At 45.6% G+C, this 26720-nt stretch overlaps 1 protein-coding gene across 1 annotated transcript; it reads right to left on the bottom strand.

The window, feature by feature from the left end:
- Nucleotides 1-2158: 2158 nt before the first annotated feature.
- LOC122903549 (serine protease 40-like) lies at nucleotides 2159-9057 on the bottom strand. The gene is made up of 5 exons (XM_044244378.1): nucleotides 8972-9057; nucleotides 7366-7531; nucleotides 6254-6368; nucleotides 5522-5688; nucleotides 2159-2476 (listed from the first exon to the last, which is right to left on the bottom strand). The coding sequence occupies exons 1-5, from the start codon at nucleotides 9055-9057 to the stop codon at nucleotides 2159-2161; spliced, it is 852 nt and encodes a 283-aa protein (XP_044100313.1).
- Between the last annotated feature and the right edge of the window lie 17663 nt (nucleotides 9058-26720).

Raw genomic sequence — 26720 nt, 5'->3', positions numbered from 1 at the left:
AATCTGCAGAGTGGACTAGAAATGAATTTTCATCTATGAGTTAGGGGTCCCAAGACCCTTCGTGGAGGAGCAAGTAGTAACACCATTCCATGCTTCACACAGAAGCATAGCCATTGATGGACAAAACAGAAGTCTCTATTTGAGAGAAAACCAATACAGTTACCATGAGTTGAGGAAAGTGGCTGTTCCAGGGGCAGCAGATGGCTAGTGCTCCAAACCTGAACTAAGTGCTGACTCCTACCTCAGGGCCCAACAACCTGGTCATGGAGCCCCATAACTGAGTTTACTAAGAGGGAGGAAATTTTTTTTCTCACTTAACAGATACTGCTGAGCTGGGAAGGAAACATTTGCACAAATAGCAGAGGGCTTAAAGCCAGCCAGATTCTGGTGACAACGTGCATGTTACTGTAAGGACCTATTTTAACCAGAACACTCCCATCCAGGTTAAACAATAACCTTGTTGTTTAACTCTTTTTTTTTTCCAATTTATTTATTTTTAGAAAAACAGTATTCATTATTTTTTCACCACACCCAGTGCTCCATGCAATCCGTGCCCTCTATAATACCCACCACCTGGTACCCCAACCTCCCACCCCCCCGCCACTTCAAACCCCTCAGATTGTTTTTCAGAGTCCATAGTCTCTCGTGGTTCACCTCCCTATCCAATTTACCCCAACTCTTAAACTGTCCCTGCCCCTCTTCCCCCAGGGGAATTACTCAAAAACAAGTCCTGGAAACTACCCCAGGTAACAAAGCCCAAATACAAGGGTGGGTCAGGCTAGGTGGAGACATCCAATTAGTGGGGGATGCATACTGTCTCCCTAGTTGCCAAGGAGTATGGGCTCCGCCCTCTGGGCATCTTTTGGGCACCAATTCTAACCAAGGTGATAGCTAATTCAAATATCTACTAGGGCAAATTGTAATTCAATTGGTCACCTAGCATGACTGTGCAGCTTTCTCTGTGTGTTGCAATTTCATTGACCACCTGTGCATGGCCAGGCCCAACAGCATGGCCTTTGCCCTTAAAAGCTAGTCTGTGAAACAGAGAGAGATTACCCTCTCTGTAAGAGGCCGGTCAGTTTGATTCTTGATGCTTGGTGTGATATAAAGCTTTGCTTGACCTTCGCTTTATATCAGTCTCACTCCTTTAATCACGGACCCATTATTGGGGGACCTAACACTTACTTGACCTGTTCTCACCTTCTGGAGAGAGTCTAGGCTGTTTGAGGGACTAGAGTGGAAGGAATTTGCACAGAACACCTGATGGCACTCTAGATACAGAGGGTCTGCAATAATTGGGGGCTGCCCCATGATCAGCAAGTATTCAGGTTTGTGATCTCCAGTTGTGAGACCCCTCTGAGCATTCTGCTAACTAGTTAAGGTTCTGTGACCCAGACATGTTTGTAGAGAGTAGCTCAGGTCATGGATTGGGCTCAGTGGTGGCCCAAGTCCAGGGTCAGCCATGCCTCAAACTATGTCAAGACTCCAGGGGGTGGTAGGCTGGGCTTTGGGAGACTGCAGAAAGACAGAGCTGTGGGTATAAGGGGGATAGACTGAGAGCTAACTTCTCAGGGTTAGAGAGTAGAGCTTTAGAGTGCAGCTGACCTGAGACTTGAGACTTTAGCCTGGTGGCCAGAGTCCTTCACAGTCTACCTCAAGTAGAGCCTTTCCAAGGGAACCTATGTGACCTGTGGGCCTGGAATACCCTTCAGCTCATGCCACATCATCCACTCTAGGATGACCCATCCACATTAGTTCTTTGTGGAATCTAAGGCATGCTCCTTCCTCTATGAGGTGAGACTCTGGCTCCTAAGCCATGATAACTCTTCAGGAAGAATCCCCAAGGCTAGTGGCTCACCTCTGGATGGCCACCAAACCCCCCTAAGTGTCCCTGTCCTTCCCTGCTCCCAGTCCAGGGAGGAGGGGATCTTCTTGTGCTGAGGGGCTTGAAGGACAGTAGTGTGGGGGTGGCGGGAAGACAGGTCCAAAACAGGAACAGGAAGCTTATTTGATTATTTTTATTTTGTCAGGCCTGTAACAATCCACAGATGGACAAGTGAGTTCAGAGACAGACAGAGTTAAGAAGAATGCAGAGTCTATTGGAACTAATATAGACAAGTTTGTGGGGGAAGGGGAAGGAGGGGCACCATGGGGTCTGTCACAGTGTCCTTAGGGAAATCAGCAGCAGGAGGAAGGTCTGTGAAGACACAAGGGTTATGTAGGTGGTAGGCTTGTGGACCGTGCCCAGAGAAGTGAAGTCACTCAAAATAGGAGGTTTTTCCTGAGGAGGAGCCAATGAAGGATGGGGATTGGGTGAGGTGCTCTGCTTCTCACTGATCCAGTTGGAGAAGTAGGTGATCCTGGTAAAGACGCTGGGGCTTATGGGGTAGTGGCAAGCCTGGCTCCAGATAGACAGTCCCATCAGAAACCAAGTACAACTGTTCAGCTTGCAGACCAGGGGGCCCCCAGAATCTCTCTGAGGAAAGAGGCAGTATGAGTTTTGAGAACAAAGATAAAGGAGGATACATATGGTTTAGGCAGTATGAAGACAATGCCCTTGTCCTCCACCAGAGTGGAATTTAGGAAGCCTCGTGTCAAGTGGGCTATGAGTGGTTCTTATCAGGATCACCTGAAGAAGTTGGAAAGTCCAGACACAGGGTCCTACTGCAGACTTCTTCAATCAAAATCTCAAGGGTAGGCTCTGGAGATCACTTCACAAAACTCTGGAGAGGACCTAGGCTGGCAGTCACAGACCTATGAGAATGTACAGAGGGGCTCCAGGTTTTGGATACCAGCCCTTTTGCTCTCAGCTCTATGTGAGAGAAGGTACCACCTGAAATCCCATGGAGCCTGCAGGCCTCTGGCTGAATCCTCAGCCCAGTACTACATGCATCCTCAGCCTTTGTTTTTGGACTTCTTAAGGTCTCTAGTTTTCCCTCTAATTCTTTTTTGAGCTTCTCTAGAAAATGCAAACTCTTTGATATGTCAGAGGAAAAGAAGTGATGCCCGAGTCCAGAGTGGTAGGGTGGTCAGAATAGCAGGGAGCACAAGGGGTTATAGAAGAATGCTGGGGACTTGGAGCTCTGGACTCCAAAGCAGGAAATACCTACTACCTCGGATATAATGCCTACATCTCATGGTCTAAAAAGTAGGGACCAAAAAACCCAACATCCATCCAGGCTTCTGTTGAATAAACATGACTTAGTCCCTTCTGTGTGCAGAAGACACTAAAGTGACAAAAAACACAGACAGTAGATTTTGCATCTTCAGATGCAAGATGTGGAACAGAGGTGCCCAAGAGGTTATGAGTGGCAAGAAAGGCTGCCCTACCTGGGTCATCAGAAAGCCTCTGAGCCAAGATGGGAGGAATGAGCAAGGTTTGATCTGGAAGATGCAGGTACAGATAACCAGCTTGAAATAGGTGAAACCAAGGAGCAACAATGCCAGGTCAAAGCTCTTATCAGCTGGGAAGGTGAAGCAACACATTCAGACACTCAGAAGGAAGTAATGTGACCTGGTCCAGATTCTAGAAGGATGGTAGGATGTTCTGGGACTAGGTGAAGCACAGCCAGTGGCAGGGCAGAAATCAGCACAGGGAGCCCAGTCAGGGCACTACTATGTGCAGAAAGAGTGTGGAGACAGGAAAGAAATGATGGGGCACAGGATTAGGTATATCTGATGCTTTCCCTCCATCTAAGGTAAAAATGGAGCAAGGCAAGAAAAGCAGGATAGAGCTGAGTGGTAGGTCCTCAGCATGCAGAGTTCAGAAAGAGATCAAAGAGAGCAGGAGAGAGGGGAGGGACTGAGCTCTGAGTGTGTTGGGAGATGCTGCAGGTGCATGGCTGAGCACCAGCTGGGAGGAGATCAGAGGTGAGACCTAGGTATCTGGCTATCTTTATGGGGGCACTGTGGAGAAAGGGCAAGCACAAAATTCTGATGGATGGGCTGAGGTGAGAAAGTGAAGGGAGCAAGCAGGAGAGGGCCTGTGCAGACACCCCTTGGATAAGTCCTGCTGGGAATACAGGATGAGAATCAGGGCCCAGGGCAGGGGTTTGGAGAGGAAAGAAGATGCATGCAGGGGGTTTGAAGAAGGGAATCACAATAGTATGTTTCTGAGCTGGTGGGAGATGGCCAAGGAGAAAGACAAAGAGCTAGCAAGAAGGAAGCCCATGGGGGCCACAGCTCCAGAGGAAAGCAATGGTTTTCTAGGTTTGCTACAGTCGTGCTACCTCACCTTGGGCTATCCTCTTCCCTCTCTGTGTCTCAGTTTCCGTACCATAAAAGAGAAGGATTCCACAGTAGAAGACATTCTTAACACATATCCAATAACATACTCAGGTCCTACAATTCAGTAGGAAAGGCACACAACGCCATAGAAATAATGACAAAAATCTTGAATAGATACTTTTTTTTTAAAAAGATTTTATTTATTTGACACAGAGAGAGAGATCACAAGCAGGCAGAGGTAGGCAGGGTGGGAGGAAGCAGGCTCCCCACCGAGCAGAGAGCCCGATGTGGGGCTCGATCCCAGGACCCTGAGATTATGTCCCGAGCTGAAAGCAGTGGCTTAACCCACTGGGCCACCCAGGCACCCCTGAATAGATACTCTTTAAAAGAGGTAATATATAGATGAAAAAGCACTCATCTCCATCATTCACCAGAGAAATAAATAAAATAAAATAAAATAAAAATCACATGTAATTGTTAAATTGAAAATAGTGGGCAACATGAAGTACCAGAGGCAACATGGAGTAAGAAGAACAGCTCTCAGCCACTGTTGGTGGAAGTGCAAATTGGTACCAAGCAGGTAAAAAACCTGCTTTCCAGTGTATATGAGAGATGAAGCTTGCTTATGGCACAGTAATTCTACTCCCAGGGTTACACCCAACCCAAATATGAACCCATGTGCACTAAAACATATGCACCAGGGTGTTCATAGCAAATCTATCTGTAATGGTTTCAAGTGGAAGCTATCCAAATGCCACCAAGATTAGAATGGATGGATAAAATGATAGTATATTCACACAGTGGGTATAGGCAGTAAATGAACAATGTAAACCACACCTAAGATGAATAAATCTTTCAAACATGATATTGCCTGGAAGAGACCAGATGAAGATGTATTCTATATAATCCCATGTATGTAAATCTCAACACTAATCCACAGTGCTTCAGAAGCCAAAGCTACTCTCAAGAAGTTAGTGACAGAAAGGTGGTATGAGAAGAACTCTTCAGGTAACAGTTTACATGGGCGTGCCAATTTCTAAAAATATATCAAACAACACATTTGTAAATTCTACCCTTTTCTATGTATGCTATATACTTCAATAATTTATTTTTAAAGAAGACATGTATGGTATGGAATTAACTAGTACTCTTTAGGGGCTTCTGACTTTCAGCTCTGACACTTCAGGCTAGACTGGGCTTAGGAGGAAGAAGCCAGGGGCTAGAACCAGGTTCAGAGAAGACAGAAGGGGACAAACACCACAGGAGAAGACAGGTAGTCTGAGTTCCCACTTACTTGGCAGATGGACTTTCCTGTCATGAGGTCCCCAGCACAAAACATATCTTCGTGTATAGAATACTCGCTGCTGCTGGAGTCTGGCGATTGGAAATATATTTTACAGACCTCACTGTCAATAATGCCAACTTCTCCTTCTTGAAGCTGGAATGGTGGAGCCAGGAAATCTGCAGCGGAGTTTGGGTTGGGAAGAGGACAGATACGGGGTGGAGCCTGGAAGGAAGGCTAGCTCCCTCTGAAACATGCTGCCAATTCTAGCTGACAGGATTGGGGAAGTCTCTCAGAGGACTTGCAAAGATGAGGGGACAAGATGTTCAAGACAGACAAAAGAGCAAATGAGGGGCCTGCAATAGGGGCCAGGAGGGAGGCATATGTGGCTGCAATGGGGTGGGAAAGGGGGTTGTAAAAGATGAGGCAGAGTCATAGCAGGGTCTAGAGCAAGCAGGGTCTCCTCACCATCTGAAATGTGGATTTCAGATTTCATTCTAAGCACACTGGGAAACCACCAAAGGGTCTCCTTATGTTTTGAAAGCAATTAATGTGGCAGCTATGCAGAGCTAGAAATAGAAGCACAGAATGTGGAAGCTGGGAGTCCAGGCTCGGTTGCACGGATGTGCCCACTAGATGCCAGGTGGGTTGAGGTAGTATGACCAATAAGACACGGCCTAGCCTCAAGGAGCAACTGGTCTGTGGATGTTTCCCATGTGGATTCTATTTCCACACACTGCTCACAGATCTGACTGGTGTTTGCATGGGGCAGTACAGTGTCACAATGACAGCTCCCTCCTGGGGTGTGGTTGTCATGTGCAGCCCTCACATCTTCTCGGGGGCCGCCCATGCCCAGCAGCTATAATCAGGGGAGAGTGTGGAGGAAGGAGAGCTATAGACTCCATCTGCTCCTTCTCTCCTGCTCTAGCCTGTGACATCCCCTCATGCCCCAATTCCTACCCTCTGACCTATCCTGCAGAATCCTCCTTGCTTTGCCAGTGGTTCTTCTTGAGTGATAGTTCATCACAGAAGGGTGTCCCTGGAAATGCTGGAGAGTTGGCTGTTCACATGTCTAGAGATTGGGACTGACATTTAGTAGCCAGAAGCACGGACAAACAAGTCTTGCTCCAAATGTCCCCACTGAGACACTCAGCCAGATCCTGGCAAACCTATGACCCTACAAATCATACCAAATCTACATTCCAGTTTCTTCACTCTACATTATATTTTCTAAGTCAAAGGTATTCACCATTGTGTAAAAAGGCCCATTATTTCTCCAGTGTCACCCTAAAAATTTACAAGCCCAGCAAGCTGGCAAAATTGGAGTTTTACTTGAGTTAATGGATAAGGTGATGTGAGAGTTACAGAGGAAAATATCCTTAAGCCATAAACACCCCAACTTCTCCTCCTGGGCCAGGAAGCAGGCCTGCTTTGATTTCCCTACTGCTGCTCCAAGAACCTTCCATGGCAAGGGAAGCCTAAGAGGTGTTTGGTGAAGCCTTGGAGGGGCTTGACATGGTCCCAAGCAGAACCTTGGAGTCTGAGTGGAATCCTGAATGGCTTGGAGTCAAAGAGCCCAAGTTCCTAATTCTGAAAGTTACAGTTACTCAGACTTACTGATCTATGGGCAGAAGAAAACTTGAAATTTTAAATAGACATGATATCAGGGCTGGAAGGGCCCTACAATGGGCATCACACCTCCCTCCTTCTTGGCCTTTGCCCCCCTGCCTGTCCTACCCCTACTCATCACCCTCAGTGATCATCCCCCAGCCTGTTATCCAGCAGCTGCTATGAAGGGATAGTTTCGTGGTTGGCCCTGGGAGGCAGGCAGGAAGAATGTGGGATGTAAAGCTCACAGACAGATGCAGTTGCAACAGGGTGATGTCACTGCCCATGAAGTAGTGTTTGTTAAATTCATTGTGAACAATGAGTCGATACACTGTCATCTGCTGGCTATGTTCAGTGGGATGTTGGAGCCGATGGTACCCGAGCAGGATCCGGTAGTCAGATGGTTCATGGGACCTGTTGTGAGAAGCTGCATTATCACCTGTCTCCTCTGTATGCTGCACCCTTGTACCCTGACCTGACTGTCTACCCCCAACTCCCTCTACACTTGTAAGTACCAGATACCACCATTTTTCCAGAGGTAGCTCTCTCCTCCCTAATAATCTTATCAGTTGGGTTGGTTGCCTGTCTGTAGCTTCAGGACATCTGTCTTTTGAAAGTGTTTGATGGCTTCCCCTGTATGTCCCCAAATCAAAGGAGCAGAAAATATCAGTGCTGGAAAGAAAGAGCAGAGCACATAAAACTCTATCTCTTCATTTTAGAGGAAAGAATACTTGGCTCATTTCCAGCTCTGATCAGAACACTTGGAACATCCCATGTCTTGAAGTAGTTCTCAAAGACCCCATTTCCCAATCAATGATCTATTCCCTATTCCCTCTTCCCAGTCTTCACATACACATACTTCTTCAAGCCTGCCCCTATCTGGAGACAGGCATTCAGTGAGTCTCTGTGGAGCAAATAGGGGAACTCATGTAACTGAACTCCTTGTTTCTGGAACATGAGCAAATTTCCAACACAAATGGCCTGCTTGTGCTGCTACTTTGCTTAGATTCCACATATCTATACTCTCCTCCCATAAGGCCTCTTTAGTTCTAAGACCCTATTCTGATGGGGTGCATGGCATTTCCTCTGATACTGGCTCAGAATCCATTCTCTTGTATATTCTGGCCTCTCCATTCTGCATCAAAGTAGTTTGGTTTATGTCTCACTTTTCTGATAGTATGAGAAACTTCAAGGTCTGCGTCTCCACATCCTCCAAAGGGAGACTCAGATGGGGCCTGTCATCCATGGGTGCTGAATCAATGAACAGAACCCAAGTGGGGTCTCTAATCTAGTTGATGCCAATAGCTCTGACCTCCTCTAACTTGGAGCATGATGTTCTCCCCGCTCCCTCTGGGACAGAGTAAGTTCAGGATACACTTGAGGAGCTGCTCACTCTCTTAACTGTCTGCATCCTGTCTCCCAGGACAGAGACCATTTCCTTCATGCCTCACTCTGGCCTATAGGGACAATGATGACTACAGGATCTCTTAGGTACATAGTTCTATAGTGTGACAGGAATTTCTGGGTACTGGTTAAATAAGCAGTGGTTGCCTCCAGAGAGAAATGTGCTAGAATGGTGGGTGGTTAGGACCTAGGGAAGTCTCTGACAGTTGTGCTGATGTGTCACGCTCTCCCTGCCTGCAGAGATGACGCAACACCAACACACACCCAGGTCGATGCACAAGCTTTGTTTATTCCCTGGTCGATCTTTTTTTTCTCTCCCCCTGAGGGGAAGTTCCCTTGCCTTATATAGGGCATAACAGCCAATCACAGAGGTGTTCACATGAACAGGAGGTATCTGGGGCTCGTAGACAGTGGTGGCATGCGGTGTTCATGTGACGAGCACGATGTCACATGTGGCCAGGGCGGATGTTTTTCAGGCTGTCCGAGATGCTCGGGCTATGTAGCCAGCGCCATCTTAGGAGTGCAACCGGCGCCATCTTAGGGGTGCGACCCCGACAGCTCCCCCTTCTTTATTTATTTGTATGGATAAGGGACCGTGCCTGTCTTAGGTTGGGACGATCAACTTGCGCCCTTACCCGTCATCAAATACTGCAGAGCATGCTGCAGCTTCTGTCTTAGGTTGGTATGCCGTTATCGTCCTCATTACCCGTCATTGACTACCGGTCCAGCATGCTAAGCCATACTTGGGGTGAGCTACCATGCTCTATGGCTACCAAGGCTTGATGTACAGCCTGCCAGTCTCTGGCTAATGTGCGTTGGAGGGCCCAAATTGTGTCATGATTGATGAGCCAATTAATTTGGTCTGGTCCGTAGCGGGTAATGTGAGCCAAATGTGGCGAGGCAGTCCTTTAGCCCCTTCTGTAGAAGCAAGGCTACAGCTTCAGGGTAAGGTTGTAATGTTTTAGATGGGGAGCTAGGTAAATTAATGCTTTGTAAGGGGCCACCCTGCCAAATGATGGCAGTAGGGCTATGAGGGTCTGGTAGTATTATTAATAATAAGGGTTGATCTGGATCACGGCGTGTGATCTGACATGATTCTAATCATTGTTGGACTAAGGTGATGGCTTGCCTAGCTTCAGGGGTAAGACTTCTTTTTGAGCTTAAGTCTGCGTCACCCTTAAGAATATCAAATAGGGGCTTTAACTCCGCTGTAGTTAGTTTTAAGTAGGGTCGAAGCCAGGCAATGTCACCTAACAATTTCTGAAAGTCGTTAAGGGTGTTTAGATTGTCCAGCCTAAAGCTGAATTTTAGAGGCCTTACCATCATGGATGAAAGATGTGTGCCTAAATAGGTTTGTAAATCTCCTTTTTGTATTTTATCTGGTGCTATGGTGAGGTGCCATTCCTTTAATTCTGCTGTTAGAAATTGGAGTGCCTTATCAAGCTCTTGGTTGTTTTTATGCGATAATAAAATATTATCCATATAATGGTATAGTAACAACGTGGGAAATTTGTGTCTAGTTGTTCTTAAAGCCTTGTCAACATACATTTGGCATAAGGTAGGGGTATTGGTCATACCTTGTGGTAAGACTGTCCATTCATATCTCTGATCTGGTTGGGAGTGATTAATTGCTGGCAAGGTAAATGCAAATCTCCAACAGTCATCCTTATGTAATGGAATGGAGAAGAAGCAATCTTGTATATCTATAATAATTGTGGGCCATCCTTTTGGTATTGCAGAAACAGAGGTAAGCCACATTGGATAGGGCCCATAGAGTACATTTGAGCATTTATTGCTCGGAGATCATGGAGTAGCCTCCATTTACCTGATTTTTTCCTTATAACAAATATGGGTGTATTCCAAGGAGAGGTCGAGGGGCGAAGATGCCCAGCATCCAATTGTTCCTTTATTAAGCCTTTGGCTGCCTCTAATTTTTCTTTAGTTAGGGGCCACTGAGGAATCCAGCGAGGCCTATTGTCTTTCCATTTTAAAGGTATGGCGTGTTCAGTGGCCCTATTAAAAACCCAGACCTTAATTCTTCTGGAAGTGCTTTGGGAGTGGTATCGGTTGAGTTATGCCTGGCTCTTGTTTCCCTAACCCCCGGCCCATTGTATATCCCACTGACTGCATCATTCCCTTGACAGAACCGTTGAACAAATTCTCCGTGGTTAGTTTTAAATCCATTTGTGCTAGGGTATCGCACCCCCAAAGTGATATAGGTAGGGCACAAATGTATAGTTGGAATAGTCCGGTATGGCCCTCTTTGTCCTTCCATTGCAATGTTGCTGCACTTTGGTCGGGGCTTTGTGCAACTCCCAGGCCCCATAGTGTTTGGTTGGCTTTGACTATAGGCCAATCTTTAGGCCAGTCAAGGGACCTTATAATGCTTTTGTCAGCTCCAGTATCGAGCAGACCCAGGAAGTCCCTTCCTCAGATGGTTAGGGTTAATAACGGCCTGTCCTGTAATCCCAGGGTTAAACAAGCGAGAGGCTCTCCGGAGGAATGGAAACCTTTAGTTCCTCGGGGAGTGTTCTTATATGCATAAAGATCATGTTGGCTAGGTAGAATAAGCATTTGAGCTATCTTATCTCCCGGGGTTATGACCGTTATGCCTTTTGGGGAGGATACCATAATTTTCACTTGTCCTTGAAAATCAGAATCAATAACACCTGGGTGCACAATTAATCCCTTCAAGGTAGTGGAACTCCTTCCTAACAGGAGGTCGACTGTCCCTTGGGGTATTGGTCCCTGCCAATCTGATTCCACCGTCTGCACCCCCATGTCAGGAGTTAAGACCAATCTGGAGGTGGCACAGATGTCCAATCCTGCGCTTCCTGCTATGCCCCTCCTTGGCTTGTAAGTGGATGCCAGCTCATGGGCACTTGTTGTATCACTCTGTACATTTGTTGTGAGCCCCGGAGTGAAGGACCCAAATTCCCGTTTTTTGGTAGCTTAGGATTAGGACCTAGGAAATTTCCCTCTCTATCTCTTACGGAGGTGCAAGTATTACTCCAATGATTCCCTTTCTTACATCTAGGACAGAGCTTGGGTTTTTGACTTTATTCGGCTTGTTCAGACTGCCATTTGTTTGAACATTGCGCTTTCCTGTGGCTGAGTTGCCCGCAGGAAAAGCAGGCACCCGGATTAGACCGAGATGGCTTCTGAAAACCATAACTTGAAAGGCCCTGGGTAATGGCTGCCACAAGGACCTGCCCTTGTATAACAGAGTCATTGATATCTCTGCATACCTTTAAATATGTGGAGAGGTCCTTGGTTTTCCAGGGCTGGATAGCTTCCTTGCACCATTTATTTGCCTGTTCATAGGCTAATTGCTTGACTAGGGGCATGGCTTGTTCCGCATCCCTGAAAATGCGGGAAGCTGTCTGGTGTAGACTATCTACAAAATTGGCATATAGCTCATTATTGCCTTGAATGACTTTTGATAATTGTCCCTGTAAACCTCCGGTACCCTGTAGGGTTTTCCAAGCTTTTGTAGCTGCAGTGGCTATTGGTAGGTAGATGGCAGGGTGGTATTGGGCTTGAGCCTAAAGGGTGACATAATTTCCTAAGCCCATTAGCATGTCTACATTCCAGTCTGGGTGGTCGGTGGCTGCACGGCGCCTGGCAGTGTCTGTGCTGTATTCCTGCCAGGCTGTTTTCCACATCAGATATTGGCCCCCTGATAAGGTAGCTCTACCCAAGTTTGTCCAGTCCCCTGGGCTCAAGTTGAGCCCTGCTAGGGACTCTAATAAGGATACTGTGAAGGCGGCCTGAGGACCATATGTGTTAACTGCTTCCTTTAATTGTTTCACAAGCTTAAAGTCTAAGGGCTGATGAAACCTTTGGTTTTGAGCGTCCTCGAGAATGGGGATGCAAGCCGTTGAGAGATCTGCCCAAGGAGAGGAGGTTTGACACGAGCATGCGCCCTTACAAGGAACCTGAATAGGGAGGGGGTGGCGCTGTGGGCTCGATCATATCAGGAAGGGTTGCATGACCTATTTTTAGTTCTTTTACCTTCCTTTCTAATTCCTCCCCACTGAACTCCTCCTCTTCACCATTTTCACTGCCAATTTCAGAGGAACGAGAGGAGTACAAAGAGCGTTCCTCTTTTACTTCCTCTAAAATGGAACTTCCTAAAGAAACGAAATCTTGCCATTTGCGACAACATGGATGGAACTAGAGCGTATCATGCTTAGCGAAATAAGTCAAGCGGAGAAAGACAACTATCATATGATCTCCCTGATATGAGGAAGTGGTGATGCAACATGGGGGCTTAAGTGGGTAGGAAAAGAATCCATGAAACAAGATGGGATAGGGAGGGAGACAAACCATAAGTGACTCTTTTTTTTTTATTTTTTTTAATTTTTTTTCCAATTTATTTATTTTCAGAAAAACAGTATTCATTATTTTTTCACCACAACCAGTGCTCCATGCAAGCTGTGCCCTCTATAATACCCACCACCTGGTACCCCAACCTCCCACCCCCCCACCACAGCAAACCCCTCAGATTGTTTTTCAGAGTCCATAGTCTCTCATGGTTCATCTCCCCTTCCAATTTACCCAAAAGCACATACCCTCCCCAATGTCCATAACCCTACCCCCCTTTCCCCAACCCCCCTCCCCCCAGCAACCCACAGTTTGTTTCATGAGATTAAGAGTCACTTGTGGTTTTTCTCCCTCCCTATCACATCTTGTTTCATGGATTCTTCTCCTACCCACTTAAGCCCCCATGTTGCATCACCACTTCCTCATATCAGGGAGATCATATGATAGTTGTCTTTCTCTGCTTGACTTATTTCGCTAAGCATGATACGCTCTAGTTCCATCCATGTTGTCGCAAATGGCAAGATTTCATTTCTTTTGATGGCTGCATAGTATTCCATTGTGTATATATACCACATCTTCTTGATCCATTCATCTGTTGATGGACATCTAGGTTCTTTCCATAGTTTGGCTATTGTGGACATTGATGCTATAAACATTCGGGTGCACATGCCCCTTTGGATCACTACGTTTGTATCTTTAGGGTAAATACCCAGTAGTGCAATTGCTGGGTCATAGGGCAGTTCTATTTTCAACATTTTGAGGAACCTCCATGCTGTTTTCCAGAGTGGTTGCACCAGCTTGCATTCCCACCAACAGTGGAGGAGGGTTCCCCTTTCTCTGCATCCTCGCCAGCATCTGTCCTTTCCTGACTTGTTGATTTTAGCCATTCTGACTGGTGTGAGGTGATATCTCATTGTGGTTTTGATTTGTATTTCCCTGATGCCGAGTGATATGGAGCACTTTTTCATGTGTCTGTTGGCCATCTGGATGTCTTCTTTGCAGAAACGTCTGTTCATGTCCTCTGCCCATTTCTTGATTGGATTATTTGTTCTTTGGGTATTGAGTTTGTTAAGTTCTTTATAGATTTTGGACACTAGTCCTTTATCTGATATGTCGTTTGCAAATATCTTCTCCCATTCTGTCAGTTGTCTTTTGATTTTGCTAACTGTTTCCTTTGCTGTGCAAAAGCTTTTGATTTTGATGAAATCCCAAAAGTTCATTTTTGCCTTTGCTTCCCTTGCCTTTGGCGATGTTCCTAGGAAGATGTTGCTGCGGCTGAGGTGGAAGAGGTTGCTGCCTGTGTTCTCCTCAAGGATTTTGATGGATTCCTTTCTCACATTGAGGTCCTTAATCCATTTTGAATCTATTTTTGTGTGTGGTGTAAGGAAATGGTCCAATTTCATTTTTCTGCACGTGGCTGTCCAATTTTCCCAACACCATTTATTGAAGAGGCTGTCTTTTTTCCATTGGACATTCTTTCCTGCTTTGTTGAAGATTAGTTGACCATAGAGTTGAGGGTCTATTTCTGGACTCTCTATTCTGTTCCATTGGTCTATGTGTCTGTTTTTGTGCCAGTACCATGCTGTCTTGATGATGACAGCTTTGTAATAAAGCTTGAAGTCCGGAATTGTGATGCCACCAACTTTGGCTTTGTTTTTCAATATCCCTTTGGCTATTCGAGGTCTTTTCTGGTTGCATATAAATTTTAAAATTATTTGTTCCATTTCTTTAAAAAGATGGATGGTACTTTGATAGGAATTGCATTAAATGTGTAGATTGCTTTAGGTAGCATAGACATTTTCACAATATTTATTCTTCCAATCCAGGAGCATGGAACATTTTTCCATTTCTTTGTGTCTTCCTCAATTTCTTTCATGAGTACTTTATAGTTTTCTGAGTATAGATTCTTAGCCTCTTTGGTTAGGTTTATTCCTAGGTATCTTATGGTTTGGGGTGCAATTGTAAATGGGATCAACTCCTTAATTTCTCTTTCTTCTGTCTTTTTGTTGGTGTAGAGAAATGCAACTGATTTCTGTGCATTGATCTTATATCCTGACACTTTACTGAATTCCTGTATAAGTTCTAGCAGTTTTGGAGTGGAGTCTTTTGGGTTTTCCACATAGAGTATCATATCATCTGCGAAGAGTGATAATTTGACTTCCTCTTTGCCGATTTGGATGCCTTTAATTTCCTTTTGTTGTCTGATTGCTGAGGCTAGGACTTCTAGTACTATGTTGAATAGCAGTGGTGATAATGGACATCCCTGCCGTGTTCCTGACCTTAGTGGAAAAGCTTTCAGTTTTTCTCCATTGACAATGATATTTGCAGTGGTTTTTTCATAGATGGCTTTGATGATATTGAGGTATGTGCCCTCTATCCCTACACCTTGAAGGGTTTTGATCAGGAAGGGATGCTGTACTTTGTCAAATGCTTTTTCAGCATCTATTGAGAGTATCATATGGTTCTTGTTCTTTCTTTTATTGATGTGTTGTATCACATTGATTGATTTGCGGATGTTGAACCAACCTTGCAGCCCTGGGATAAATCCCACTTGGTCGTGGTGAATAATCCTTTTAATGTACTGTTGAATCCTATTGGCTAGTATTTTGGTGAGAATTTTCGCATCTGTGTTCATCAAGGATATTGGTCTATAGCTCTCTTTTTTGATGGGATCCTTGTCTGGTTTTGGGATCAAGGTGATGCTGGCCTCATAAAATGAGTTTGGAAGTTTTCCTTCCATTTCTATTTTTTGGAACAGTTTCAGGAGAATAGGAATTAGTTCTTCTTTAAATGTTTGGTAGAATTCCCCCGGGAAGCCATCTGGCTCTGGGCTTTTGTCTGTTTGGAGATTTTTAATGACTGTTTCAATCTCCTTACTGGTTATGGGTCTGTTCAGGCTTTCTATTTCTTCCTGGTTCAATTTTGGTAGTTTATATGTTTCTAGGAATGCATCCATTTCTTCCAGATTGTCAAATTTGTTGGCGTAGAGTTGCTCATAGTATGTTCTTATAATAGTTTGTATTTCTTTGGTGTTAGTTGTGATCTCTCCTCTTTCATTCATGATTTTATTTATTTGGGTCCTTTCTCTTTTCTTTTTGATAAGTCTGGCCAAGGGTTTATCAATTTTATTAATTCTTTCAAAGAACCAGCTCCTAGTTTTGTTGATTTGTTCTATTGTTTTTTTGGTTTCTATTTCATTGATTTCTGCTCTGATCTTTATGATTTCTCTTCTCCTGCTGGGCTTAGGGTTTCTTTCTTGTTCTTTCTCCAGCTCCTTTAGGTGTAGGGTTAGGTTGTGTACCTGAGACCTTTCTTGTTTCTTGAGAAAATCTTGTACTGCTATATATTTTCCTCTCAGGACTGCCTTTGTTGTGTCCCACAGATTTTGAACCGTTGTATTTTCATTATCATTTGTTTCCATGATTTTTTTCAATTCTTCTTTAATTTCCCGGTTGACCCATTCATTCTTTAGAAGGATGCTGTTTAGTCTCCATGTATTTGTGTTCTTTCCAAACTTCCTCTTGTGGTTGAGTTCTAGCTTCAGAGCATTGTGGTCTGAAAATATGCAGGGAATGATCCCAATCTTTTGATACTGGTTGAGTCCTGATTTAGGACCGAGGGTGTGATCTATTCTGGAGAATGTTCCATGTGCACTAGAGAAGAATGTGTATTCTGTTGCTTTGGGATGAAATGTTCTGAATATATCTGTGATGTCCATCTCATCCAGTGTATCATTTAAGGCCTTTATTTCCCTGTTGATCTTTTGCTTGGATGATCTGTCCATTTCAGTGAGGGGAGTGTTAAAGTCCCCTACTATTATTGTATTATCGTTGATGTGTTTCTTTGATTTTGTTATCAATTGGTTTATATACTTGGCTGTTCCCACGTTGGGGGCATAGATATTTAAAATTGTTAGATCTTCTTGTTGGACAGACCCTTTGAGTATGATATAGTGTCCTTCCTCATCTCTTATTATAGTCTTTGGCTTAAAATCTAATTGATCTGATATAAGGATTGACACTCCTGCTTTTTTCTGATGTCCATTAGCATGGTAAATTCTTTTCCACCCCCTCACTTTAAGTCTGGAGGTGTCTTCGGGTTTAAAATGAGTTTCTTGGAGGCAACATATAGATGGGTTTTGTTTTTTTATCCATTCTGATACCCTGTGTCTTTTGATTGGGGCATTTAGCCCATTAACATTCAGGGTAACTATTGAGAGATATGATTTTAGTGCCATTGTATTGCCTGTAAGGTGACTGTTACTGTATATTGTCTCTGTTCCTTTCTGATCTACCACTTGTAGGCTCCCTCTTGGCTTAGAGGACCCCTTTCAGTATTTCCTGTAGAGCTGGTTTGGTGTTTGCAAATTCTTTCAGTTTTTGTTTGTCCTGGAAGCTTTTAATCTCTCCTTCTATTTTCAATGATAGCCTAGCTGGATATAGTATTCTTGGCTGCATGTTTTTCTCGTTTAGTGCTCTGAAAATGTCATGCCAGCTCTTTCTGGCCTGCCAGGTCTCTGTGGATAAGTCAGCTGCCAATCTAATACTTTTACCATTGTATGTTACAGACTTCTTTTCCTGGGCTGCTTTCAGGATTTGCTCTTTGTCACTAAGGCTTGTAAATTTTACTATTAAGTGACGGGGTGTGGGCCTATTCTTGTTGATTTTTAGGGGCGTTCTCTGAACCTCCTGAATTTTGATGCTCGTTCCCTTTGCCATATTGGGGAAATTCTCCCCAATAATTCTCTCCAGTATACCTTCTGCTCCCCTCTCTCTTTCTTCTTCTTCTGGAATCCCAATTATTCTAATGTTGTTTCGTCTTATGGTGTCACTTATCTCTCAAATTCTCCCCTCATGGTCCAGTAGCTGTTTGTCCCTCTTTTGCTCAGCTTCTTTATTCTCTGTCATTTGGTCTTCTATATCGCTAATTCTTTCTTCTGCCTCATTTATCCTAGCAGTGAGAGCCTCCATTTTTGATTGAACTTCATTAATAGCTTTTTTGATTTCAACTTGGTTAGATTTTAGTTCTTTTATTTCTCCAGAAAGGGCTTTTATATCTCGGGAGAGGGTTTCTCTAATATCTTCCATGCCTTTTTCAAGCCCGGCTATAACCTTGAGAATTGTCATTTTGAACTCTAGATCTGACATATTACCAATGTCTGTATTGATTAGGTCACTAGCCTTCGGTACTGCCTCTTGTTCTTTTTTTTGTGGTGAATTTTTCCGCCTTGTCATTTTGTCCAGCTAAGAGTATATGAAGGAGCAAGTAAAATACTAAAAGGGTGGCAACAATCCCAGGAAAATATGCTTTAACCAAATCAGAAGAGATCCCAAATCGTGAGGGGGGAGAAATCTCCTCTGATTGGGATTTCCTTTGATTGGGATCTCCCAATCTCTTCTGATTGGGATCTCCCAATCTCTTCTGATTGGGATCTCTTCTGATTTGGGGATAAAAAGAGGTTCAAAATGAAAGAAAGAAAAAAAAGAAAAAAGAATTAAAAAAAAGAGATTGAATTAAAAATTCAATCAAGAATTTAAAAAAGAATTAAGAAAAAAAAAGATTGAAGAGATTAGGATCTCTTCTGATTTGGGGATAAAAAGAGGTTCAAAAAGAAAGAAAGAAAAAAAAGAATTAAAAAAAAGAAAATGAATAAAGAAAAGTATAAAAAAGAAAAAAATATATATATTAGATAGTCTAGTTAAAAAACGTTAAAAAAGAAAAGGGTAAAAGTTATAAAAAATTTTAGCAGAAAAAGAGAAAAAAATGAAAAAGAAAAAAATTAAATTAACTGCAAGACTAAAAAATCACAGGCAGAAAGCCATGAGTTCCGTGGTTTGTTTTCTCCTCCTCTGGAATTCTGCTGCTCTCTCCTTGGTATTGAAACTGCACTCCTTGGTAGGCGAACTTGGTCTTGCCTGTATTTCTTGTTGATCTTCTGGGGGAGGGGCCTGTTGTAGTGATTCTCAAGTGTCTTTGCCCCAGGTGGAATTACTCCGCCCTTACCAGGGGCCGGGCTGAGTGATCTGCTCGGCTTTGCTTTCAGGAGCTTTTGTTCCCCGAGCGCTTTCCGTAGAGTTCCGGAGAACGGGAATACAAATGGCGGCCTCCTGGTCTCTGGCCTGTAGGAGTCGAGAGCCCGGGGCCCCGCTCCCCAGTGCGCTCTCAGTGAACAGCTCCTAGTAACTCGCGTGTGCCTAACCTCCGGCCGCGCTCCGAGCTCACCGAGCTTGCGACCGGTTCAAGGCAACCCCGAGCTGCGAGCTTACTGTCGGCTCTGTCTCTGTAGCCGGCTTTCCCATTCCAATATCCGCAAGCTCTGCGACACACTCAGACACCCCTGATCCTTCTGTGACCCCGCAGGACCTGAGGTCACGCCGACCCCGCGTGGGCTTCGCCCCGGTTTAGCCTCCAGAGCGATGTCCCTCAGCGGAACAGACTTTTAAAAGTCCTGATTTTGTGCTCCGTTGCTCCGCCGCTTGCCGGGAGCCGGCCCCTCCCCCCAGGGTCTATCTTCCCGTCGCTTTGGATTCACTTCTCTACCAGTCCTACCTTTCAGAAAGTGGTTGTTTTTCTGTTTCTAGAATGGCTGTTCTTCTACTCTTTGATCTGCCGATGGATTTGCAGGTGTTTGCAATCTTTAGATAAGCTCTCTAGCTGATCTCCTGCTAGCTGAGGTAGTCTCAGCCTGCTACTTCTCCGCCATCTTGACTCCTCCTCAACCATAAATGACTCTTAATCTCACGAAACAAACTGTGGGTTGCTGGGGGGAGGGGGGTTGACAGAAGGGGGGTAGGGTTATGGACATTGGGGAGGGTATGTGCTTTTGGGTAAATTGGAAGGGGAGATGAACCATGAGAGACTATGGACTCTGAAAAACAATCTGAGGGGTTTGAAGTGGCGGAGGGGTGGGAGGTTGGGGTACCAGGTGGTGGGTATTATAGAGGGCACGGCTTGCATGGAGCACTGGGTGTGGTGAAAAAATAATGAATACTGTTTTTCTGAAAATAAATAAATTGGAAAAAGAAAAACAAAATAAAAAAAATAAAAAATAAAATAAAATAAAATAAAATGGAACTTCCTTCTTTTAGGGGGCCTGTAAATTTGTCCTTTTTAATGGTAAGGCAGCTCCTCACAAGCGCCCATATAGCCATGGTGCCTGTTGGCAAAGGCTGCTGAGCATCAGCCTTTCTCAAATCTTCTCCCAGATGTTCCCACTGTGGGACATTTAAGAGGCCCTCATCTAAAAACCAAGGGGCTTGATGCTTTATTGTTCTTAGGAACGCTCAAGCAGTTCGAGCTTTAAGAGGGGTTCCATTAGCTTTCAAAAGTGCCTGAAAGGGGCTCTCCATTCAGAGTCTAGAAATTTCCGACCCCATTATCTTTACCTTTACAGTCGTGATCCGCGAACATACAGCTGCTGTCCCTTTGTGGTTGCTCTTCAGCAAAGTTCTAACCTTTCCTTTGTGGTCGTCCTAGTGATGAACGTGCAATATGATGAGGGGGAAAAAGTACTCACAGTTCCCGGGTTTCGGCACCAAATGTCGCGCTCTCCCTGCTTGCAGAGATGACACAACACCAACACACAGGTCGATGCACAAACTCTTGTTTATTCCCTGGTCGATCTTTTTTTTCTCTCCCCCTGAGGGGAAGTTCCCTTGCCTTATATAGGGCATAATAGCCAATCACAGAGGTGTTCACGTGAACAGGAGGTATCTGGGGCTCGTAGACAGTGGTGGCATGCGGTGTTCATGTGACGAGCACGATGTCACATGTGGCCAGGGCGGATGTTTTTCAGGCTGTCCGAGGTGCTCGGGCTATGTAGCTGGCACCATTTTAGGGGCACGACCCCGACACTGATGATGACCTTTGAATGGTCTGACTGGAAGAGTACAGAATAATTGCCCATTTTGTCCAGGGCCTGACTGAGGCTCCCTCGGGCCCAGGAAGTGAGAGTTCTGAAACTACTGTTGTGACTTAAAGCCTAATGCCTGTGCCATATGTTTAACCAGGGACACTACTCATCCACTACCATCTGCATAAGAGGAAAATAAAACCCACTGAGATCGTTGGACTGTCTAGAGCTGGGCAAGATTCAGAAACCAGAGTCTACCTTGAGTGAGAACAGGACTTAGAATCCTAAAGTTTAAGGAAGACCAAGAGTGGGCTGAGGCAGTTCCTTTGGAATTAAAGTCTGTTTTCCAGTGCTGATCATCACAATTAGAGTTAATTTCATTTAGCTATTTTAAAGTAATGTACATATAGCTGAAATAACCATGCCATCTTGGCAATTATTACCAAAGTGTGAGGAAAGGGGCAGATGAGAATATCCCCAGAGGGAGAGATGAGGTAAAGGGCCTTTGTCCTGGGAGATGAGAACACAGACAGTCAGGAGACTGGACTCAGGTGGTGAGTAGGGATGGCACTCAAAGTAGAAGGGACTGCTGGCTCAAAGGCAGAGACAGTAGACTTTCCCTAGGGAGAAAGGGTTGAGACACTTTTCAACTCCTTCTGTTCTGCCTATCTTGTGTTCCCTCCCCAGTCCCACCCGGGCAGCTGGGCCCATTGGGAACACATACTTTTGGAAGCAGTGGGCAGTGGGCAGCTGAGATCACCCAGTAGGCATCTATGAGGGCAGCTCCGCAGATGTGCTTGCCAAGGTAGAGCAGACTGGCCTGCCATGGCCACTGTAGATCAAGTGCATTCTGTACGCCAAAGATTTTCCCACTTACTGTTGGCTTCCCACACACTGTGGAGACAATCCTACCCGTGAAGCACCTGTATTATGGATGCCAGCCTCGGTGTCTCCAAATGTCAGCATCAAGAGGCTCAGGGCCACCATGGACCCTTCTCACTTTCCAGATGGGAAATCCAAGGCCCAGGATGAAGTGACATGGCTCATGTAACAAAGGGCTACCTGGCTTTGCTGGTGACAGTAGCACTAAGGACGAAGTCTCTGAGTCTGGGTAAGAAAAGGGGGGCAGTCATCGAAGGGCAGGGAAGCAGGCAGCTGCAGGGGTGCACATCTGCACTTACTGGGGTACAGAGGTCCCGGAGGTGGTGCTGCCCCAGGCCCTTCCCCAGACCTTATTTAACTTAACTAGCACACCACTGTTTGAAGGCCTCAAAACTGAAGACTTCTGAGGGATGCTATTTGCTCCAGGGTATTGACGATTAAGTGGTTGCATCCTTCCCTCCTCAGCCTAATATTCTAGGGAAACTGATGGAACACATTCTGCTTGACAATTCTCTTTCTGAAACACTGCACTCCCATTCTTAAAATGAAGAGATCGCGGGGGCCCACAATGACAGGCTAGTGAAAGATTCTGCCCTTGAACTGAAGATGCTTGAGGCCCTGAGGGAAAGAGCCTGGTCTTCTCAGCCTCGGCCCTCCCTGACCCAAGGAGGGACCCACTAGGGACCCAGAGACTCTAGAGCTTCACTTAGCCAGGTAGAGGTCCTCCTGGCTTGGTGGGGTTTGGGAGGGTCACTTGAGAAGTGTGCGAGCCTGATGCTCTTCACCTGCTCACTCACCATCTGCAGTGGTTCCCTTGGGATCAGCATGCAGCAGCAGTGGGCATAGCCAGAGCAGGGCTGTGGCCAGCACACAGGCCCCCTGCCAGCCTGGGCCTGAGCCCTTGGCTTTGGCACTTGCCATCCGGCCATTCCATGACCTCTCCCGGATGTGTGGACCGCAAGATGCGAGGCTGAGGGGGCCGCTGGGAAACCGCCTCCCGCGGTAAGAAGTGTCCCCTTCCCAGGCTGCCCTGCGGCCTGCTTGGATAGTCAGAGAAGTCAGTAGACCTCATGTACCTGTAGCCAGGAGCCCTCGGGCTCATGGGGGAAACAGAGGGCACATAGGGTGTTCTGCCCAGGGACCCCAGTTTGATGGCAGAGACATCAAGGCAGTTATGTGTATGCCCAGGAATATGCACTAATGGTCAGAGCCTAAGCACTTCTATGATGTCACCAAATATTTCTAACTGGCTTTCAAGATCCAATCCCTTCATTTCTGCCCCTTCCCCATTCACATAATTAAGTCATACCACCATGGATAATATCCCTTTTTTAAACTCACTCGTGCAAAACAGCATGGCATAATCATGGGTGGATACTTCATCAGAAGGGCATTATGCAAGGGTATGGGTTGTATAGGAAGTCCAACTTCTGGCTGCTAACCCCTCATGTTCTTCCCAAATGAAAAATTATTTGCTATCTCCCAACAACCCCAAGGATCTCATTCCATTCCAGTATCAACTCAAAATTCAGAGTTATCTGTTAAAGGAGGTCACTAAGAGGACATGACCACTAGTTGATCTGATAACTGGACCCAGGCAATCAAAGGCTCTGCCCTCTCTCCCCTGGCCTTGGAGTATATACTCTGCCTACCAAGTGGGAGCTGCTTAAAGGACACAGCCTTGAGAGAGAAAGATGTTGCTGAGAACTTCTGGACTAAAATGTGTGACTGAACCAGTAAAGGATTCTTCTTCTTTTTTTTTAAGATTTTATTTATTTATTTGGCAGAGAGAGAGAGAGCACAAGCAGGGGGAGTGGCAAGCAGAGGGAGAGGGAGAAGCAGGCTCTCCCCTAAGCAGGGAGTCCGATGAAGGGCTCAATACCAGGACCCGGGGATCAGGGCCTGAGCCAAAGGCAGACACTTAACAACTGAGTCACCCAGGCACCCCCAGTAAAGTCTTCTATATAAACTTTAAGATCATGGCCTGCCAGTGTAGAGATTCAATCATCTTGTGATCCCCCAAGACAAGCCTCATACCTAAATTCCCTTGCAAATTAAACCTGCCATCTACCAATCTGTAGCAACCTGCCTCTTTCTCTAGCCTCTCCTTGCCCTCCGTGTCCAGGGGCCAGGCTGTAAGCCAACCTCATCTCAATGTAAACGTTTCATCAGCTCCAAGTCCAAAATCTCATTATTGAAATTCTTTAAGTTAGGTGAGGATGAGGTTCTAAGATGTAACTCATTAAACATAGTTCTTAACCACAGTTCTTCCTCTATTTATGGAACTACCTATTCAACATTCCCAACATAGGGTGGTAAGACAGGCCAGGAAGGGGATAAAAATCACAGGCATTGCCATTCAAAGAGGGAGGAGAGGAGATGGAAAGCAAAAAAGAGTTACTGTCTGTCCTACTGGGCAAGGTCTCAAGGCCTTAGGAAAAAAATCTCTGTGACTCTTGACTCTGCCCTTTGAACTCTTGGTTATCCTTCCTTTTTTATTTATTTTTTAATTTTAATTCTTGTTTCTTTCTTACTCTCTGAACTGTTTTATTTTTCTTTCCCTTTTCCTTACTTTTTCTTGCCCTTTAATATTTCCTTAAACTTAACAGGAAATCTTCAAAATCTATAAAAAGAACATTTGTAGTGCTTTACCTGAGTGAAATTCTGATTTTTCCTGTGAAAGTCATGCAGTCCTTAATTGATAATTTCATGAATTATAGGTGCAATCTCAATGACTATATTTTATTTTATTTATTTTTTTAAAGATTTTTATTTATTTATTTGACAGAGAGAGATCACAAGTAGGCAGAGAGACAGACAGAGAGAGAGGGAGGGAGGCAGGCTCCCCACAGAGCAGAAAGCCCGATGCGGGGCTTGATCCCAGGACCCTGGGATCATGACCTGAGCCAAAGGCAGAGGCCTTAACCCACTGAGCCACCCAGGAGCCCCTCAACGACTATATTTTAAAGAAGAACTTTTAGAGGGGGGACAAGATGGCGGGGTACTAGGAAGAGGCGTCTTTTCAGCTGGTACCCCAAAGTGAGCTGATTACCTACCAAAGAACTCTGATCACCCATGAAATCAGCCTGAGATCAGAATTATACACGTCTGGATCTCTACAGGGGCAGAAGACGCCAGTGAGCAGGTAAGCGGAATGGGAACAGCGGACTGATATCGGAAGATAAACAAAAGGGGGAGGGAGCCACCAGAGGCGACCGGTGCAAAAGTAATACCCCGATACGAGCGAGAGTGCCCTGCATCTGGGGACCAGCATTAACTCGGAGACTGGTTGAAAGCACTCCAAAAGAGCAAAGGATCGCGGGGGCAAATTGTGGGAATCGGGGCGGCTAGGGATAGGGGCTTGAGTCCCCGGTCCCAGACGGCCTCCCCGGCGCGGAGGCAGAGAGAGTGCGGCAGAGAAACCGGCTCCTGGTCCCTAAGCCGCCAGCGTGCCCCAGAGCGCGGGGTTCCGGCTCCTGTGAGGGGATGGGAGCCGGTCTGCAGAACGCGCGATAGCCCTACCACAAAGCTTGAGATGCGCGTGCACGTCGCTCCAGCTCTCCTGGGTTTCTAAGGCCCTGGGGCGCTTCTTGACCCGGGCCATTGTTTCAAAGTCTAAGCCGCACGCCCGCGAAACTCTTCCCCGGACAGAGGCGCGCAAAAGCCCAGCCTGCGGCTTACAGACCAGCGCCCCGTTCTCAGTGCCCCAGACGCGCGCCCGACCCACAGCCGCCTCTGAAAAGAGGTGCACGCAAGCCGGGCACTCCCAGCCCCGGCCAGCGGCAAAATCTCAGTGTGCGATCGCTGCTTGGAACCTCTCTGGCGGTCAGGAGCTCCCAGACAGCCGCCACTGCCTTGGCTTTGGGGACGAGCAAAAGATCCTGCGCCCCCAGGGTCTTTAACTTGGAACCTGCACTGCCAGCGTCCAAGGGGGAATTTATTCAGCTTCTGCACCCAGACTGAGGCTTCTGAGACGGAGATCAGGAAGTGTTCCAGGGTGCACCTTGACTGCACCAGAGTTGATACATCCAGCTACATCTGTTCAGTCTTCTCCCACCAAAATGACTAGGAGGAGGAATCCCCAACAGAAGAAAAATACAGAGGATGGACCTTCCGCAACAGAGCTAACGGCTATCAACATAGACAATATGTCGGAAAGAGAATTCAGGCTAACAATTATCCAGGCAATAGCTAGGTTGGAGAAAGCCATGGATGACCAAACAGAATTGATTAGAGCCGAACTGAAAGCGACCAGACAGGATGTTCACAATGTTAGGGCGGAGCTTAAAGCTACCAGGGAGGAGGTCCACAATGCTCTCAATGAGTTCCAATCCAATCTAAACTCTCTCAAAGCTAGGGTAACTGAGACAGAAGATAGAATTAGTGATCTGGAAGACAAACAGATAGAGAGAAAGGATCAGGAGGAAGCCTGGAACAAAGAGCTTAGATCCCACGAAAGCAGAATTAGGGAAATAAGTGATGCCATGAAGCGTTCCAACGTCAGAATTATTGGAATTCCTGAAGGGGAGGAGAAAGAAAGAAGTCTAGAAGATGTCGTGGAACAAGTCCTTCATGAAAACTTTCCGAGTCTCGCGAATGAAACCAGCGTTCATGTACTAGAGGCTGAACGGTCTCCACCCAAGATTATACACTCCAAAAAAACATCACGACACCTGATAGTCAAATTGAGAAATTATAATTGTAGGTATAATCTCTTGAAAGCTGCCAGGGCAAAGAGGCTCCTTACTTACAGAGGGAAGCCCATCAGAATAACGTCAGACCTGTCCACAGAGACCTGGCAAGCCAGAAGAGGCTGGCAAGATATATTCAGGGCACTAAATGAGAAGAACATGCAGCCAAGAATACTTTATCCAGCAAGACTGACATTCAAAATGGATGGAGAGATAAAGAGTTTCCAAGACCGGCAAGACTTAAAAGACTATGCAACCACCAAGCCGATACTGCAGGAAATATTAAGGGGGGTTCTATAAAAGAGGAAAAATCCCAAGAATAGCATTGAACAGAAATATAGAGACAGTCTACAGAAAGAAAGACTTCAAAGGTAACTCGATGTCAATAAAAACGTATCTATCAATAATCACTCTCAATGTGAATGGCCTAAATGCACCCATAAAACGG

This window comes from Neovison vison, chromosome 3, assembly GCF_020171115.1.
Source record: "Neovison vison isolate M4711 chromosome 3, ASM_NN_V1, whole genome shotgun sequence".
In the NCBI taxonomy this organism is placed as follows: Eukaryota; Metazoa; Chordata; class Mammalia; order Carnivora; family Mustelidae; genus Neogale; species Neogale vison.
Note: the sequence above shows the minus strand (reverse complement) of the source record. Positions and strands in the feature narration are given on the sequence as shown.